General features: G+C 35.4%; 1 protein-coding gene across 50 annotated transcripts in view; it reads right to left on the reverse strand.

The window, feature by feature from the left end:
* LOC106879514 (ralBP1-associated Eps domain-containing protein 1) overlaps nucleotides 1-19,817 on the reverse strand; it is a 137,892-nt gene that overhangs the window by 47,465 nt on the left and 70,610 nt on the right. For 27 of the 50 annotated variants that reach the window (XM_089346927.1, XM_089346956.1, XM_089346960.1 and 24 more), the window contains 4 exons: nucleotides 17,491-17,535; nucleotides 12,241-12,322; nucleotides 10,255-10,435; nucleotides 2,775-3,192 (listed from right to left, as the gene is read on the reverse strand). In XM_089346927.1, coding sequence (XP_089203053.1) covers nucleotides 2,775-3,192; nucleotides 10,255-10,435; nucleotides 12,241-12,322; nucleotides 17,491-17,535 — 726 coding nt within the window. Of the gene's footprint in view, nucleotides 1-2,774; nucleotides 3,193-8,248; nucleotides 8,327-10,254; nucleotides 10,436-12,240; nucleotides 12,323-17,490; nucleotides 17,536-19,817 lie in introns of all 50 variants that reach the window. The other 23 variants (XM_089346934.1, XM_089346946.1, XM_089346935.1 and 20 more) reach the window with 1 other exon arrangement.

A 19,817-nucleotide genomic window follows, 5' to 3' on the forward strand; every position in this document is an offset into this window, starting at 1 on the left:
TGTTGTTAAGAAGTTTGCTTTGCAATTACGATTGTCCTGCTGCATGGCACTTTGGGCAAGTGTATAGTACTACAGCCACAAGCTCAAGCAAAGCCTTGTGAGTGAATTTGGTTGTCAGGAACTTAAAGAATCTTTCTCTCTCTCCCTCTGTGTGTGTGTGTGTGTGTGTGTGTGTGTGTGTGTGTGTGTGTGTGTGCGCACGCACGCACGCATGCATGCATGCACATGTTTGAATTTTGTATTTCATTTTGTCTTCATGTGTTTGCTGGTTGTAGACAATACTCTCACTGATAGTGCTATTCCCTTGCAGCCCATTGCAAAAGAGTATCCAAACTTCTGAACATGTCATGACAGCTTGCACAATTTTTGTAAACAAAAGGCTCATTCAAAAGGTGCCATTTGTTTCCAGTTTTCCAAGTAACAACATCCTAGCTGTTTGTCTGATAGGTAGAGATTATTACCTCACTTGAAAACAGAAGGGCACCCAGCTACAGAAAACTCTACCCCAACATAATCCTGTGTATCCAATGCAAGCATGGAAAAGTAGACATCATCATCATCATTATTATTATTATTAATATAATTATCTGGTCATTAAGAATGAAATGTCTGATTTTCTTATGTACCAAGTTTGACAGTCATTAACTCTAATGTTTTATTCTGACAATTCTTTGTTTTACAACATTGAAGAGTTGCATCATTTTTCGAAATGCAATTTGTGGTGTCTGATTATATTGTGAGTTTTCTTTTATAAATCAATTTTTGTGAACCCATGAATAAATCAAAAATTCATGCTGTTTATAATAGGAGTTCTGTCGTGGAACCAATGCATCCCAGACAACTTGAAACATCAATGAGGTGTTTGGTGAAGATGTGGCAAATGAGCGCACTATACACTGATGGTGACTTTACTCTTGAAAATCAACCCGTGGTAGACCTGAGACCAAGGTGGATAATGATGAGCTGGAAACTGTATTGGAAGCAGATACATCTCAAACAACAAGGTTTGATGTTTTGATTCCAACTGTATTGGACCATCTGAAACAAATCAGCATGGTAAAGAAGCTGGACAAGTGGGTATCACATGATCTGAACATGCATCAAATGACATGTTGTCTTCAAACTTGCTGTTCTTTGCTGTCACAGCACAAAAGCAAACAATTTTTGCATCATATTGTTACGTTTGATGAAAAATGGATTCTTTTCAACAATAGCAAGCATTCTGCATGGTAGTTGGATAGAGACAAAGTGCCATAACACAATCCAAAAAAAAATATTCACCAAAAAAAAAAAGAAGCTAATGGTGTCTGTTTGGTGGTCCAGCACTGGTGTCATCCACTACAGCTTCATGAGACCTGATAAGTCAATTACAGCAGATGTATACATCAACCAATTAGATGAAATGATGAGTGAATTTGCAATTAAACAACTGAGATTGGTCAAAAGAGACAGGCCAATTCTCTTGCAAGAAAATGCTCAACTACATGTTGCACAAAGAATGCTACTCAAGCTAGAGAAACCTGGAAGTATTCTGTCATTCACCATATTCACCAGACCTTGCACCAACTGACTATCATGTTTACCAGGCATTAAACAACATTTTGCAAGGAAAAAACTTCAAATCTGAAGAAGATGCAAAAAGCAGCCCTTCATGATTTTCTCACCCCTAGCTCTCCAGAATTCTTCACTGCTGGCATAAATAAGCCACTGATAAAATGGCAAAATTATGTTGCATACTTTAACTGCATTGCTTTTTGTTGAGATAAAGTAAAATAAACTTTCAGTTCAAAATCAGGCATTTCATTCTTAATAACTCAATATTATTAATTATTATTATTATTATTATTATTATTATTATTAAGGTGGTGAGCTGGCAGAATCTTTAGTATGACAGATAAAATATTTAGCGGCATTTCATGCATTTTATGTTCTAAATTCAAATTCTGCCAAGGTTGATTTTGCCTTTCATCTTTACAGGGTTGATAAATAAATACTAGTTTAGCAGTGGGGTCAATGTAATTGACTTGAGTACTGGAGTTGATGCAAAATTTCAGGCCTTGTTGAAAGGATTATTATTATTATTATTATTATTATTAATATAGAAAGGATTGAGGTAACTCTGCCTGAAGATATAGTCAAATTGAAAGAAGAGTGCCATTGTTATCTAGTGAACGATACTTCGACATCTTGTGTGTTTTCAATGGGTTCTTTTACTTCTGACTCTATATCTTCAGGAGGAGTTACCTCAATCCTTTCTATATTAACCAAAATAAAGTAGATTGACAAATTTATTTTTTGAACCCGTTGAAGACACACAAGATGTCGAAATATCGTTCCCTAGATAATAGCACTCTTCTTTTAATTTTGACTATTATTATTATTATTATTATTATTATTATTAAGGTAGTGAGCTGGCAGAATCATTAGCACATTGGACAAAATGCTGGGCAGTAGTTCTTCCAGTTTTACTTTCCAAGTTCAAATTCCGCTAATGCTAACTTTACTTTCATCTTTTCAGGGTAGATAAATCAAGTACCAGTTGAGCACTAGGGTCAATATAATTGATTGGCCCCCTCCCACAAAATATCAGGCCTTGTGCATATAGTAGAAAGAATTATTATTTTTATAATGATGATGATAACAACAAAGATGAGGATGTCAATGATGAGGAATTAAGAAAAGAGTGTTGATCCATTGTTGACAGGGAAAAATTTATATCATATCTTTGTTACTTTATGAATTGAGTATTAAGGAAAAAGGAACTTATATCATACCTTTACTTTCTTCGTCTTCAAAAGACGCCCAACCTGAGACATCATGCACCGAGTTAGTATACGCGGATGGTGATGGAGCAACAGCAGCAGTGACAAGTCCAGGCAAACCACTTCCACTACCTACTGTCCCTGGAACTACATTGCCAGTTGTGTTTGTTACAGGTGTTGTAGTTGCAGGGCTTACAAACTGGGAAGGCATTGCTGGATAGACTGTAGCTACTGGTGTCACCTGTCCAACACACCCTGCATTTGCTGCTACATTGGTCCCTGATGTAGTCATGCTGGTATTAACAGATGCTGGAGCCGTTTGTTGCTTGCCGATGTTGCCTAATTTCACTCTGTTGGTAGGAGATGTAGGTGGAGACTGTTTAGGGGAAAATGGAGGTGATTTACTATCAAGAGGAGACTCATCTCGGCTCTGAAAAGCAAAGAATTAGAGTTTAGCACAAACTATTTTAATAAAAAATTCAGAATAGATAATAATTTGTAATGTTTACGCTTTAAATTAAATATCTGAAAAAATTTAAACCCTTTTATTACTATATTTCTGTTGAAATACACTTTACCTAAATTAATTTTTAAAACAAAGAATTTAGTAAAGCAACTTTTTCCATTAGTTAACTTGAATTTAGAACAAAAACATGAAATTTTGATGGAAGTTTTTAATTTAGATCACTTTTGAAACAGGAAGTTTGTATCATAGAACCAGAAATGGTCTTGTGTGGGCTGGTATCAAAGGGTTAAAAATTTTCTTTTATACCTTTAATAATAAAGTATCAACTTATATTACTCTTCCTTTCTTAACATGGCATGGTGGTGGCAGAGTTTCTACAGATTTACGAGATTTAAATTAGGAAGGATACTCTTATTTTCTTAATAACCTTTCAACTAAATATGAAATGAGAACAATGTGGCAGAAAACTGGTTTAAAACACATTTAACTTATTATCTCAGAATTTTTAAGAAAAAGAAAACTCAATAAAACTCATTTTATTGAATAATTAATCTAGGAACAAAAAATTGTTTTCTAACATAGGCAGAGGTCCATAATTTGTGGGAAGCATATACTTAAGTTTACCATGATCCCTAGGACTTAAAAGGTTGGAACTTAACCCAGTTTCCATGGCAAATAAATGACTGAGATTACAATACACCCTTTTGAATGGGATACCAGTCACAACAGGGTTAACTTCCCAGCTATTGCAGGAACTCATTTACAGCTAAGTAGACTGGAGCAATGTGAAATGAAATGTTTTGCTCAAGACAACACACCGCCCAGTCTGGGAAATGAAACCATGATCTTACAGTCAGGAATGCAACACCCTAACTACTAGGCTATTGCCTTCACAGGTAGGCATACAGTAGTTTAAATCAACCCCAGGATTTGATTGGTACTTAAATGACTTTGATTTTTTTTTAAATGTTCCAAAGAAACTGACAAAATATTTAACACAAAAACATGTTTATAATCAAATTAATTTGTGCTTATAAAAGAGGAAATGAAAACTTTTGAAACAAAGTAATTTAAATAATACTGTTTAGGGAAAAAAAAAATTATCCTACAACTAAATATATAATTAAATTGTTCCAAAAGACTACTCTAAGAAAATATATGATGGCTCTTCAAGTACTCTTCTACTGAACTATCGAGTTGTAAAAATAAACCTGACACCTGGATACATCTTTTACCATGTGTGCATCATTCACATCTGTCTAATCATTGCATCTTACTTCACTATATGCAGATGCATTTAATAAACATTAAACAAATTTTAATTATGAGGTAAAATATAAACAAGTATCTTTTTTTTTCTTCTACTATCCAAAAATAACAAATAGAAATCCTTTTATATAGCTTTAACTTTATTTTAAATTAAAAATCAAAAGATTTTTGCACATTGCTGAAAACATGAGAAACCAACTTAGACTGTGCTGCATAGAAAATTCAAACTGTCACCTAATTATTTATTCATTAGCTGAAGGATTAAATTTCTTTCTTTTAACGATTGGCCATATAGCTAGAGTGTTTCACTATAAACAAGATTAGGTTCCACACATACAGCTATGGAGCTAATTCTTATCAATTATCTTACCAACATACACACAGACATTAATATACACAGACATTAATATACACAGACATTAATATACACAGACATTAATATACACAGACATTAATATACACAGACATTAATATACACAGACATTAATATACACAGACATTAATATACACAGACATTAATATACACAGACTATTTAAGATAAGCAGCTAAAGATAAGAGAATGGTTATACTTCATACATTATCTGAAAGACAGCCTCATTTTCAATAAATATTTTAATACTTTGAAAATGAAAAGTAAACATCAATATTAATACATTTCAAAAGAAAATAACCTTGTCAAACGAAAAGATATATGATTAAAAATTTGTTATAGTATTATAGAAGCTAAAATAAAAAACATACTGATAAGGAAAATAATGAATATTTAATGAAACTAGTAATGTATGTTCACATCTTGAGGTGCAAGTGTGGCTATGTAGTAAGAAGTTTGCTTCTCAACCATATGGTTCCAGGTTCAGTCCCACTGTGAGGCACCTTGGGCAAGTGTCTTCTACTATTGCTCCAGACATGAAAAAGTGGGTGGAAAAGTGAACCTTAGAATAAAAAAGGTAAAAATCTAAAGTTTTCCATGTTGGCATTGGTAAGATAAAACTGCAAATATAAGTAACATGTTTTTGAATGCTTTTTTTTTTTGCAATGACATGTAAAATGGCTTACCCAGTAAGACCTGATTGGCCATACACAAGAATCCACTAAATCTTAATACTGCCAAAACACACACATTGATGAATTGGTCAATGAACAACACATTTCACCTTCACTTTTATTCCTAATTCCTTGCTTGTCTCTTTTCTTTTATTATTTTCAAAATCAGGACAACTAGAAACACTATACCTTAGTACACAGTACATAGTTTATTGCTGATAACCTCACTATCCATTGTAACTCTTGTTTATGTTTACTAATAATAAAACTGATTTGTTTTTAAACATTTTTACATCAATCTCTCCCAATAATATAGGTTAGTTTTTTCAACAAGTTCAGACATTACTGTCTATAAGTACTGTTTGAGAATGTTTTTGCAGAATTCCAGTCTGAACACCAGCTACTTTATAGTGTAGTGAAAGGAGCACCTCTTTTTCAACTAGCTAGAGAAACAAGCCAAATACAAAATTTTCTTTAAACTGGTGAGTTTTAAAATATTAACTTCTGTGCAGTTCTATTGCCGGTACACAATGAAGAATATAAAAATATACAGCAAAAGAGTTAATAATTTATATCAAGATGTGTGATAACTCAGCTGCTGCAAAAATTCCAATTAATTTTACCATGAAATAAATATTTATCAAACTGAAACTAAAATATTCCTAAGTTCAATTTTCTACAATTATTCAGTTGATGCAACAATGTTTTGATATACAATCAACCATCATTATCACCAAAATTCTACATCTGTTTTTCATGCTGGCATTATTTATAGCTATGACCTCCTAAATGAGTCAAGGATCACACCTTGTTAGTACATTCCAATTTTGGTAGCACTTCTATAACTAGATGCCCTTCCTCATGCCAACTGCTTTACAGATGTATTGTACGCATTTCATTATGGGAGGTTGAATTGTCTTCAACAAGACTAAAAATCCTTTGAACTCTATGTAGTAAGCATTCATTTGCCCCAGTACTTTACTCGATACATTTTTACTCGATACTTTACTCGATACATTTTAAACTACTAGAGTAATTACCTTGTCCCCAACAAAACTAATAAAACTCTGACTTTTGACAGTGTCACACTCTGTAGTTTAGTAGTCCTTAATGAATGGCTTATGAGGACCAAGCAAGCCAAGTACAGAGGTGCAGTCAACAGATGAGCATTAGCAATGAGTTAGATGACAAATTTAGCATGCAAGTGGGGACCCCATCAAGGCTCAGTTCATAACCCTTTCTGTTCTCCAAGCCATAACTGAGAAGTTTAACACTGTCTGTCCACGAGAGTTCCTGCATCCTGATGACCTAGTCTTTGAACCTGTAGAACACAAAAGCAAAACCAAGAACTAAGGGGACTCAAAGTAAACTATTAGCAAAAACTAAATTTTTAGTAAATAGAAAAAAAGACAGGAACCTATTTGCCATCAAGAAATTGATCATGCTAGATATACATCAAAAGAAGCAAGTAGAAATTCTATACTGTGTACCAAGCATAAACTATGGACACACTAGAGATGTAATGGTACCACAGGCAAAGCTAACAAAGTAGACATTATATGTAGCAAATACACAGGAGCAGTCAATAGCAAGAGTTCACTGAGCATGTTGTACAATATACTGTACAATATGCACCAACATTTAATATTTACAGAGTTAAATTACTACAACAGAATATATCTTATCAGAAACCAGACTTACATAAACATCAACTAAGATTACAATCAATAAATGTTATGAAAAGTATAGAACTACAAATTGATAGAACTTGCCTTAGTGATAAAGATAAATGATAGTGTAGGTTTGGTTTAGTTTGGACTATTACAGGTTAGTTTTTGGTGGGAGAACATGAGCAGGATACTTTTGTGGGCAAGATGTATTGTGTAAAGTATTGAATAAGGGGTTTAGGAGAGGAGATGATGCAGGGAAATGAGAGATAATTGCATGTAACAGAATTATAGGTATAGATAAGGCAGCAAAGATTATCATACAAGTAGAAATAAACGGACATGACTTTGTAGAAGAGGCCAATCAGTAAGAGTTAACTGAAATGTATTGCTTATAAAGAAGGTAGCTTTATCTTGTGTGTGTGTGTGTGTGTGTGTGTGTGTGTGTGTGTGTGTGTGTGTGTGTGTGTGTGTGTGTGCGTGCGTGTGTGTGTGTGAGAGAGAGAGAATTTAGGTATATGTGCATTATAAAGTGTTACTAATTGCTTCTAGTTAAACTGCTAGAGGTAATTTGGTAATGCAGTTTTTGCTGCATAGGATATATAATTTGTCACACATTGTTAAACCTGGCATTTGTAAGGAGGGGATGTTGGTCTCAGTTGTGCATGGTTTCAGTGGAGGAGATACAGTAATGTAGTTTAAACAGCACTACATAAATTGAATACAACAAAGGCTGACAGATATACAAAACAGCAGTGAGTGTATGCTGTATAGTAATTCAAACAATTTCTTTAATATGTAAATTGGTAAATTTTACTTAGTTTATACATTATGTACACATACAGGTTCATTAGCAGCAGAGAATATACATGTATGTGTACAAGTGTGTGCAGGGATGTTAAGAGGTGACAGTGGGATGGGTGCAGATGTGATAGCTAAAAGTTACATGTGTATTACTAAGGGTAGTCACTTTCTGACAGCGAGATCTTTGACTGTCTGGAGCGGTGCACCATGCAAGTTGGCAGATGTGAGTACTGACCTTCAAGGGGTAACCCAAACTCGTTGGCCGTCGGGGAGCATTTTTTCTATTTTTCAGAAAAAAATTTTTCTGATCCAACTTCAAAAACAAAATGAAATGGTATACTTTTTTTTTTAAAGAAAAATATCTTTTAAATATTAACATTCATAAAGAGAACTAGTTTTATCTATAGGTTTCTTAATAAAAGGTGACAGAACAATGCATAAAGTAAGATGATCAGTAATACTAATACATAATATACTGAATAAGGCTACTTATTTAGATTTGACAGAGTTTCATTTAAAAGAAAATGGAATGCAATTTGGTATTTTGGTTGTTAGTCACAAATACGTGTTTTGAGTACTAAATATACTTCTATTTCTATTTTCTATATGTGGAGAACACTGCATAAGACCAACTGAATAGAAAGATAGGTTGTAGTTTGTATTTTTCATTCTTATTTGTATACAGTTTTTTAAAAGAGACTCATTTAAAATACAAGTGTTGTGAAAACTCGGTACCATACAATTTTTCAGTTTTCTCTATATTGTTAAACAACAGTTAAGATCATTAGTAGGGTTCATTGCACAATTGAATAACCCACAGTTTAAGAGGATCACAACTAGACATTCATTCAGTAACATTGTGTAACAAAATTTTTATTTTATTTATTTACTCATTTCTTTCTTGTCTTTAGCCAGTAGGTGTTGATTCCTATTTGCTTCTATCTAGAAATCAAAGGAAATGACAACTATTCCCTTCAAATTTTGCTTCTGTGACTTGTACGTCAACATTTTGAAACTGACCTGTTTTCCATTACATTTCAGACAGATTCAGTGCTGAGTTGCTGAAGTAGACATGTTGTTATAGTAAATATTCTGCTCAATACCACAGACTTGCTTGTCAGTTGCTTGAACTCAACCACTTAAGCATGTCCCTTAGTGGCTGACAATATGTGCGTCTCTGATCATGAGCAGTAGGGGAGCATCATAGCCATGCGTTGAGGTGTTCTTTGGGGTTTCAATAAATGCAATAACAGACGCAAAGTTAGAAGGCAATATTATCCATTTTCTGTTATTTCTAGGGGTAAGCAAATAGGAAATAACAGTTGCTACTCAAGAATAAAAATCGTGTTACACGGTGTAATTTTCAGTTGTAAGTATGGAAAAACTAAAAATACAATACTAAAAATTCAACTACATGGAAATGTCCTGTTTTACTTTCTGTTTTTTTTATTCCCAACTGAAATGTGAAATAGCATTATATTGGGTTGTCAGATTAATCAATTCATTTCTTTCCAGTATTATTCGAATTAACACAGGGTTTTGGGGGGGGGGGGGTTGTAGCTCTATTCTTTCTTTACTTTTGGCTATTGCTTTTGCTTTAAAAATTTAAATAAATTTTAACTTGTTTCAGACTTACAACAATAGAGTGCCATATAAAAACAAATTTAGCATTTTTGATACCTGCTTCTCTTTGCTTTCAATCAAGGTTTTAAAACTACCAAAGCCAATCAAGACATTTGAACTATGTATTGGAAAAAAAGCTATTACTGAAAGAATGGCACAGAAATGGTTTCCACATTTCAAGGAGGATAAACTGGACCTGACAGACTCTCCACCAAGTTCCAGCCAACTTGTTCAGGTCAATGAGGATTAATTAAACAAACTCATCCACAAGGATCTGCAGAAATCAAATAAGGACCTGCCCAGCAGATAGGGTGGTCTCATGATATAGTGTCGTCACCCTTTTTAGTCATTCTCCAATAGTCTGTGAGGCATTTTGTTAAATGACATAGAGCTGAAAATGTGACTCAATGAATTCTTTGAGTCAAAACCTGGTTATTTCTATCTATTGTCACCATATTGGTAAGCTATGAAACATTGGCAAGAAGTCATGAACAATGAAGGAGAATATATTACTGAATGATTTACTAAGAGTATTGATGAAAAATCAAGGATTAAAGTAAATGGTAAAAAACAAACAGGTTTATCTGACAACCCAATATTAACAATTAACAAGTATACCTGTGAATACTGTGAAGGATTATCAGTTAAACTGCGGTATTGGCCAGAGAGATTGCGTATATGGGACTTCTTAGTAGCTGGAGGTGGAGGTAACTGTCCTGTGGGCTGAGAAAGAGCTGGCTGTGAGGTTGTGCGAGACGAAGTTACTTGGTTGCCACTGCTGGTGTTTACAGGACATACACTGGAAGAGGAGAAAAAAATAATCCTTCATTGCAAACAACAAAAAAAATACTGAATGAGGAATTAGTATGAACAAAATCTGAATTTACCTGACAACAATATAATTTTAAGTAAATAAAATAAATTTACAAAATTACATATAGGTGCAGACATGACTTATGTGGCAAAGAAGTTAGCTTTTACAACCACGTGATCATGGGTTCAGTCCCACTGCATAGCACCCTCTCTGTGTGTGTGTGTGTGTGTGTGTGTGTGTGTGTGTGTGTGTGCGTGCGTGTGTGCGTGTGTGCGCGTGTGTGCACGCGCGCGCTTGCACACCAATCCTTGTCTTGACATCACATGATGGTTGTAAACAGGTATCAATATCATACAAGTGATGTTTGTCAGTTTTCAGTCTTCCATGAAAAACGTGCCTGGTCATGGGGAAATATAACCTTGCTTGGAAACAGATTAGGGATAGTGACAGGAAGGGCATCTGGCTGTAGAAAATCTGCCTCAGCAAATTCTCTTTGACCCGTGCAAGCATGAAGAAGTGGATGTTAAATGCTGATGATGATGATATTACACAAATCTAAATGACAATGTATATGCAATAAAGTTTTGTCTAGATTATTATTTACAAATAGTTACTTTACAATAATTATTGTTTTATAATAATTGCTGATGAAGTTATTCATGAGGTTACTATCACAATCATTTAACATCCACTTTTTCATGCTTGCATGGGTTAGATGGAGTTTATTGAGACAGATTTTTCAACAACCAGACACCCTTCCCATTACCAACCCTCACCTGTTTCCAAGCCAAGTAATATACCTGCATGGCCACATATGCTTTCATAGAATGTTGGAAAGGAATGACACTGCTTGCATGACAGTGACTCTTATTCATAACTATCACAAGATGTCAAGAGAAAGAGACACAAACATACAAACACTAACTCACATAAATACACACACATACACACAGAGGATATTGGAATATTGGTGGAGCATTCTCATCAAAACTTCTACCAGGTGCATACATAACAGGCTGAATGTTGTTGATTGGAACAGACAGGAAAAAGTATATGTCATAGATGCTAGCTGCCGTGCTGATTTTCAAAGCTGAATAGTGCTTTGAAAATCAAAGGAAAAGAGGATAGCTATGCTTAGAAACCTTCAGCATCTATATCTAGATCATACATACACATTCATACCAGTAATAATTGATGCACTTGGTTTTGTGATTAAGTGCCTAAGAAACAATCTGGATAACCTAGGGATTTCAGAAAAAGAAATCAACCAGCTAACACACACATTACAAATACAATCTGCAAATGGAACAGTAAAAATATGCAAAACTTTTCTCAACTTCAAAAACCATCATCATATGTGACATTCTAACATCCTTTTTGTTACCTATACCCCAATGATGGAGCTTTGTATCTTTTTTAGAAATCAGGTCCTTCCTTACAGGAAGACTTCAAACGATTAAAAAGAGAGAGAAGAGTAAGAACACGCACACACACATGGCCTGCTTCTTTCAGTTTCTGTCTACCAAATCTATTCACAAAGTCTTGGTCAGCCCAAGGCTGTAGTAGAAGACACTTGCCCAAGGTAGCATGCAGTGAAACTGAACCTGAAACCATGTGATTGGGAAGTAAACTCCTTGTCCACACAGCCATCTCTTTACCATACAATATTCAAAACAACTTTATAATAACTAAATTTGTTAAGAGGATCATCATAATTATGATTTAATGATACCTCTACATGGTAGAAAAGAAGATTATGAAACAAAATTAAGCCTTAACAATGCACTTACCCATCTTGAATAGGAGTGGCATCAGACTCCCCAGATATCACATTACTAGAAATAGTTGGGCTGGCCTGGTTTTTCCATTTTTCTGGGGGAAAGAAAGTAAAAAGAAAATATTATGTTGTTGTTCTAATTTATTAACTAATTAAGTCTTCAAAATACATTTCTTCAGGTAGGTCACAGACATTAGCTCATATCAAAGATAGGAAACAAATGAGCAACCAACCAAATCATATAATGTAACAACTTACTTCCAATAAACAAATTTATAAGTCACTTCCTGCATGTCATAATACTACATTTCAAATGGTAATCTATCTTCTATCATCATGCAATGTACATAACTATTATTTAACAGCATTGAAAAATAACACTCTTGGCATGACAACAACACAATGAAAGAAAATATATATATATATACACCCTAACAGTTGAGGGAACCCGTGGAAGAGGTAGGCCCAGGAAGACCTGGGCTGAGGTGGTGAGGCAAGACCTTTGTACATTGGGCCTCACCGAGGCGATGACTACTGACCGAGACCTTTGGAAATGTGCTGTGCTTGAGAAGACCCAGCAAGCCAAGTAAGATCGTTGCCAGTGCCCCTGGACTGGTTCTTGTGCGGGTGGCACATGAGATGCACCATTTTGAGCGTGGCCGTTGCCAGTACCGCCTGACTGGCTCTCGTAGGATTTTCGAGCGAGATCGTTGCCAGTGCCCCTGGACTGGCTTGTGCGGGTGGCACATAAAAGACACCATTTCGAGCGTGGCCGTTTTCGTGCGGGTGACACGTAAAAGCACCCACTACACTCTCTGAGTGGTTGGCGTTAGGAAGGGCATCCAGCTGTAGAAACTCTGCCAAATCAGACTGGAGCCTGGTGTTGCCATCCGGTTTCACCAGTCCTCAGTCAAATCATCCAACCCATGCTAGCATGGAAAGCGGACGTTAAACGATGATGATGATGATGATGACACACACACATATTCAGTATAATGAAATATTTTTTTTATCAAATACTAAAATTAAGAGGAAAGAATATTATTTATCTTATTCATTCATTTATTTATACATTTATGCTTTTTTTTTTTATTATGACCCAAGCTGAGTGAAAGCTTTAAGTCTCAACTACCCTAACCTCTGGTAGTATATAATCATAAAGCACCTTAAGTTTGTGTCATTCATATTTCAACTCAAAGAATAGAATGCCTGTATTTCATTTGGGGGGAGGGAGAGAAGTCAGTATGTATTTATATTTCTATCTAAACACTATAATGAACAAAAGACGCTTTCATTTTCCTAATTTATATAATAATTTCCACCACCGCTAGAAAATTGTGATTTCCTTGTCAAGCCTCTAAGAGGATATGTAATCCATAGCTATTTATCTTCACTAACCTTCTTTCTCTAAAACTTATCGGTTTTACTATTAGAACTTAGAATACTTCAAGATCATCGCTTGTCTAATTTCAAGTTACCATCCATTAGCAAACAAAACAATCTTTATCTAAGACTGTATATAGTAAAAATGAGAGAAAAAGTCCAGAAAAATAAATAAATAAACATGTAAAATGAAATTCTGGCAGTAACATTTTCATTGAATATATTATGACATGATAGTATTATTTCATTGAGAGGCAAAAATAAATCATTCTTTGTGTGTTATAATAGGATAATCAAAAACTTACTGAAACCTTAATTTAAAACTTGTGCTAAAAGTTGTGTTTAACAAGTTTTTAAAATGACAAATGTAGCCAAATACTATTTCAATAAAATTAAAATTTGCAACCAATAAGTATTAAAAATAGTAATAAGATTAGATTTTTTAGTTTATATATATATATATATATATATATATATATATATATATATATATATATATATACACACATACACACACACACACACACGTGCATACATACACACACTACATTAGTAATATTCTATTTTAGGGATACTTACAGGACATTAAAAACAGATTTTGTTTTTTTATATTTTTTTGTTGGAATGGGTGGGGCGAAAAAAACCATGGAAGGAAGAAGTAGAGGTTAACTTAAAATGACACTGCAACCAAAATGTCACTTAACTTCAGTACTAAATGAGGACAGCATAATTTAAAGACAAAACGGATATAGGATATGTTTTATCATGTATAAATGACTACTGACAAACAAGAATCTTTATGATACACTATACAGCTAAATCTCTAATAAAATTGTTTGCCTATCTGGCAAAATATATTTCAAGATTTACTGTGGACTAAACACAGTTCAAAACAAAAAATGTAAAGGAAATTCCTAATAATCTTCAAGGAAGAATAACACAGAAACATTTGCCCCATGCAGGTTAAATTGAGAGAAGGCTATAAAAAAAACAGAACAAATTTTTATATACAGTAGAGAGCTGTTGGTTTAGGATTACAAGCTTGTTGGTTAAAACTCTTTCCAAAAATGTGTGTTAAAACAAATAGACCTCCAACTATCTATTTTGGCTTGCTTTTCGAAAATCCATTTTGTCTCAATTAGGTGGGGAGAAGGGGTAATTTTAAAATACTGATAACAGGTTTGAAATCTATTTAAAATATTTCTCCAAATAAACCAAATTCTCAACAACAACAACAAAAAACAGAAAAGCAATATATTGAAAGTGTTTTAACAGATTTTTTCCACAGTAAAAATTCTGAATTGTATTGTCTGCATCTAAAATGGAATTTCCATTTGATTACAATCATTATAAGAGAAATAGCTTCCTGATACGATTTAAAAGAAAAAAAACCCATCAAACTGTGCTTAATAATAATATTCCTTTGCTCACCTTAATCAATAATTTATCAGAGAGAGAGAAAAACTAAGAAAGAAAAGATATTAGAACCCAAATAGAAGGCAGTTGAAGATGTTTAAACAAGTTTACAAGAACAAAAAATTTTTTAAAACCCTTTCTAATACAATTTCAGTCTCTTTTATAGAATCATAATTTACCAGATTCAATATGGCTAGTATACTCTGAAAAAACACTTTACTTCTAAAATCAAAATCACTGTGCTTCTGGGATTACTTGGAGCAACAAGATTCATTCTGACAATTAACACTGGAAAATACCACTTATATTGAAATCATTCTGATAATTTGCTAATTTCAATCATTCCTAAAATAGCCAACTAAACTCGAAGAAATGTAGGAATCTATAATTTATATTAAACAAATAAAACTTCTCATGGATCTACCTCAAAAGTTCTAATAAAGCATTCACAACAGCTGCATGAGCTGAATTACAGGGGTTGGACAAAATAATGGAAACACCTTAAAATTTCAAACAAATTTATTTTAATATGCAGTAGGACCACCTTTGGCAGTAATTACAGCTTGAATTCTATGAGGTATGAACTCATACAAAATTTGAATTGTTTCCAAAGGAATTTTTGTCCATTCTTCAGCTAAAACAATCTCCAGTTCTTGTAGTGATGATGGTGGAGGATATTGACACCTTATCTGTTTTTCTAAAATGTTCCATAAGTGTTCAATAATATTGAGATCTGGGAACTGTGGTAGCCAGATAAGATGTTCAACTTCACTAGAATGTTCCTCGTGCCACTCAGTAACAACTTTAGCTGTGTGAATTGATGCATTATCATCCTGAAAGATTGCGTTTCCCTCCAGAAACAGTTCCACAACCATAGGATGAATTTGATAGATAAAATGCTTAAATAGGCTTGACTATTAATTCTGCCATGAAGAGAAACCATTGGGCCAGTGGATTTCCAAGATATAGCACCTCCCCAGATCATCGCAGATCCTCCTCCATGTTTAACAGTTGGAAGACAGTTTGGATCAAATGCGTCTTTTGGCTGTCTCTGCATGGCTGGTGGTTGGAAATACTTGGCTGGTGGTTGGAAATAAGGTAAAGGATGACTCATCCAAGAAAATAGCATTCTTCCACTGCTCTTGGGATCAATTCTGTAGCTTTTTACTCCACTCTAAACGCTTTGCAACGTTTGTTTTTGAAAGTAATGGTTTTCTGATTGCAGCCCTCCCGTGAAATTCGGCTTTGTGCAGCTCCCATCGAACAGTTTTTGTGGAAACTGGGTTCTTGAGGTGGTTAGTAAGCTCTGCAGTAATTTTGAGAGCTGTACTTTTGTGATGCTTTCTAACAATTCTGAAAGTTTTGGTCTTCTTCAGGAATTTTGTTTCGACGAGGTGGTTTTTCCCTCTTTCTCAAAGGCTGTCATTACTTTCAAGACAGTATTTCTTGATACACCAAACATTTCAGCTGTTTTCATTATGCTAGTGCCTGCCAAACAAGCACCAACAATCTGACCTGTTTAAAAGACCTGGGATGAGATGGTGAAGCACGACCTTCGAACATTAGGCCTCACCGAGGCAATGACTTGTGACCGAGACCTTTGGAAATATGCTGTGCATGAGAAGACCCGGGCAAGGCAAGTGAGACCATAACCCATGGCCTTTACCAGAGTTGTAGCCAGCCCACTTATGCGTACCTTTCCTTTCGAAAATTGAATCAAATTCGTTGACTGGCACCCATGCCAACCTTCCTTCATTGGACACTAAACTCAGCTTGTGAAGACCTGTTGGGGCAAGTGAGATCGAAACTGAACCAAATTCGATGACTGGCACCCATGCCAGTGGAGTGCTACAACACCATTCGAGCGGGATCACTGCTAGAGCAGCGATCTTGCTTCCGTGCCGGTGGTACGTAAAAAGCACCATTTTAGCGCGATCGTTTCCAGCTTCGCCTTACTGGTACTCGTGCTGGTGGCATGTGAACAAAACATTGGACTGACACCTGTGCAGGTGGTATGTAAAAAACACCATTTGAGCGTGGCTATTGCCAGTACCGCTGGACTGGCCCTCGTGCCAGTGGCACATAAAAAGCACCCACTACACTCTCGGAGTGGTTGGCATTAGAAAGGGCATCCAGCTGTAGAAAATCTGCCAGATCAGATTGAAGTCTGGTGTAGCCATCTGGTTCGCCAGTCCCCAGTCAAATCGCATGCATGGAAAACGGACGTCAAATGATGATGATGACACACACAGAGTCCAACCTGAAAATAACTCAACACTGATGTGCTGCTTCCTACATCAGCAACCCTGGACTCACAGTTCATTCCTCCTCTTCCCACCCCACTAGTCTTGGAGGCCCTACAAAGGTCAAGGGTACAGTCCTTTTTTCCTCTGACTAAGCCTTATAAAAAAAATAAAAATAACAAAAAGCAAGTCAACTTGTGAAATATAAGAAACAAACTTACCATGTCCATTTGCCCGATGAAATTTTGGTAAAGAAACCTCCATTGCTATGGAAAAAGAATTTAATTTAAAATTGATTAACAAATAAAAAAGATGTTAGAAATGACATTAAATAAAAGCTTTTAGTATTTCCTTATTCGTGTGCATGCAAATACAGGCAACTGTATTATATGTAAATATCATCAAAATACAATCCATCAAAAATAGAGATTTAACAATTATTCTTTTTCTGACACATAAAAGGCGTCCACTACACTCTCGAGGGTGGTTGGTATTAGGAAGGGCATCCAGCTGTAGAAACCAAGCCAAAACAGACTGGAGCTTGGTGCAGCTCTCCAGCTTACTAGTTCCAGTCAAACTGTCTAACACATGGAAAATGGATGCTAAATGATGATGATGTAAACTAAAAGATGCACAGCTAAGTATTTTAGTCATTAATTAGCATTTCTTAATGATGAAGTTAGGCATGCTATTGATGAGGTCACAGATGGTGATGGTTGGACTTGGGCAAATCTAACTGATTAGTTGATTGACTGAACGATTAATCAAGCAATTGATTAATTAACAGGTTAAATAGTTAACCAATTGGCAAGTAAAAAATAAAGAAGTGAATGAGAACCAATGTGTGTCTTTATTATGGGCATAAGGTTAACATCAAGAATTTTACAAACCAAAAACAAAATAAGACTTTAAAAAAAAGAAAAAAACACTGTTCATACATAACACATCAACATTAGATTTAATAGTATAACTTTACTTCAACTAAAAGGAAGTTTCATTGATAAAATTAAGAATGTTATCTTAATTATGGAAGGTTCAAATAAAGTAATCTTACTTTCAAAAACAGATCCCCTAAATTAAAGCAGATTATGTGGGTATGTGTGTATGTGTTCATCTGCAACAACTGCAGTTCATCACATCAACTGACAATCAAAGAAATGGGATATTGTATGAGAATGAGACCTAGGCATTGAGTAGATCTGTAGAGATTGAAAAGGAATAAACTGATTATATTCCACTGCTGAGGACATGCGTAGGCTTGAAAGAGATGAAGTTAGTATGCTCCGTTTGATGTGTAATGTCAGTGTGCATACACAACAGAGTGTAAGTGTCCTGAAAGAAAAGTTGGACATAAGAAGCATCAGATGTGGTGAGCAAGAGAGACGACTGCACTGGTATGGTAGTGCTGCATATGGATGTGGACAGCTGTGTGAAGAAGTGTCACACCTTAACAGTGGAGGGAACTTGTGAAATAGGTAGACCCAAGAAGACATGGGATGAGGCGGTGAAGCACAACTTTCGAACCATGGGCCTCACAGAGGCAATGACAAGTGACCGAAACATTTGGAGATATGCTGTGCTTCAGAGGACCTGGCAGGCAAATAAGATTGTAGCCGTGGCCAATGCCAGTGTTGCATAACTGGCCCATTTAAAAGTACCCTTCAATTATCAGGCAATATGCTGTGCCCGAGAAGACCTGTTGAGTCAAGTCAAATTGTAGTCATGGCCAATGCCAGTGTTGCCTGACTGGTACTCATGCTGGTGGTACATAAAAAGCAACATTCAAGCATGGCCAATGCCAGTGCCGCCTGATTGGCACCTGTGCCAGTGACATGTAGAAAGCACCATTCGAGCATGGTCAATGCCAGTGCCACCTGACTGGTACCCGTGCTAGTGGCACATAAAAAGCACCCACTACACTCTCAGAGTGGTCGACCGTTAGGAAAGGCATCCAGCTGCAGAAACCTTGCCAGATCAAATTACAACCTGGTGCAGCCTCCTGACTTGCCAGTCCTCAGTCAAACTGTCCAATCCATGCCAGCATGGAAAATGGACGTTAAATGATGATGATGATGAAAATGCAAGCTTGATTGGTGTGAAAGGTTGAGCAGAAAGTGACCATTATGGGTTTTGTGTATAAGAGAGACAGTTGCACATATAAGACAGGTCATGCAAATTAATGACACCTGCTAAGTGAAAAAAATGTTACAAACTAAATAAGAGCAAATAGTGACAGAACCAAACCAAGAAAACTGACACCAGATCAAAATAAATAGAAATATGGTGAGCGAGAACAAATGGATGAACAGATGGTGTAACTTTGATGAATGATAGTAATAACTATTCAGCATACTATCACTAGAAAATCGTTTTCACAAATTCACAAAATTCAGTCCTTGTAGTAGTGTGGTGGCTTGTGTACCTCAATGACCCTGAGAGATATGCCAGCAGAATGTAAGCTCCCAGTAGCCTCTCCCATGCTGGACAAGGCAAAGAGTAGAGACCAGGCTAATAAAGATCACCTCTTCCTAAAAGTAGAAATGGTTTT

Source organism: Octopus bimaculoides, chromosome 2 (genome assembly GCF_046866305.1).
Source record: "Octopus bimaculoides isolate indiv1 chromosome 2, ASM4686630v1, whole genome shotgun sequence".
NCBI classification, from domain to species: domain Eukaryota; kingdom Metazoa; phylum Mollusca; class Cephalopoda; order Octopoda; family Octopodidae; genus Octopus; species Octopus bimaculoides.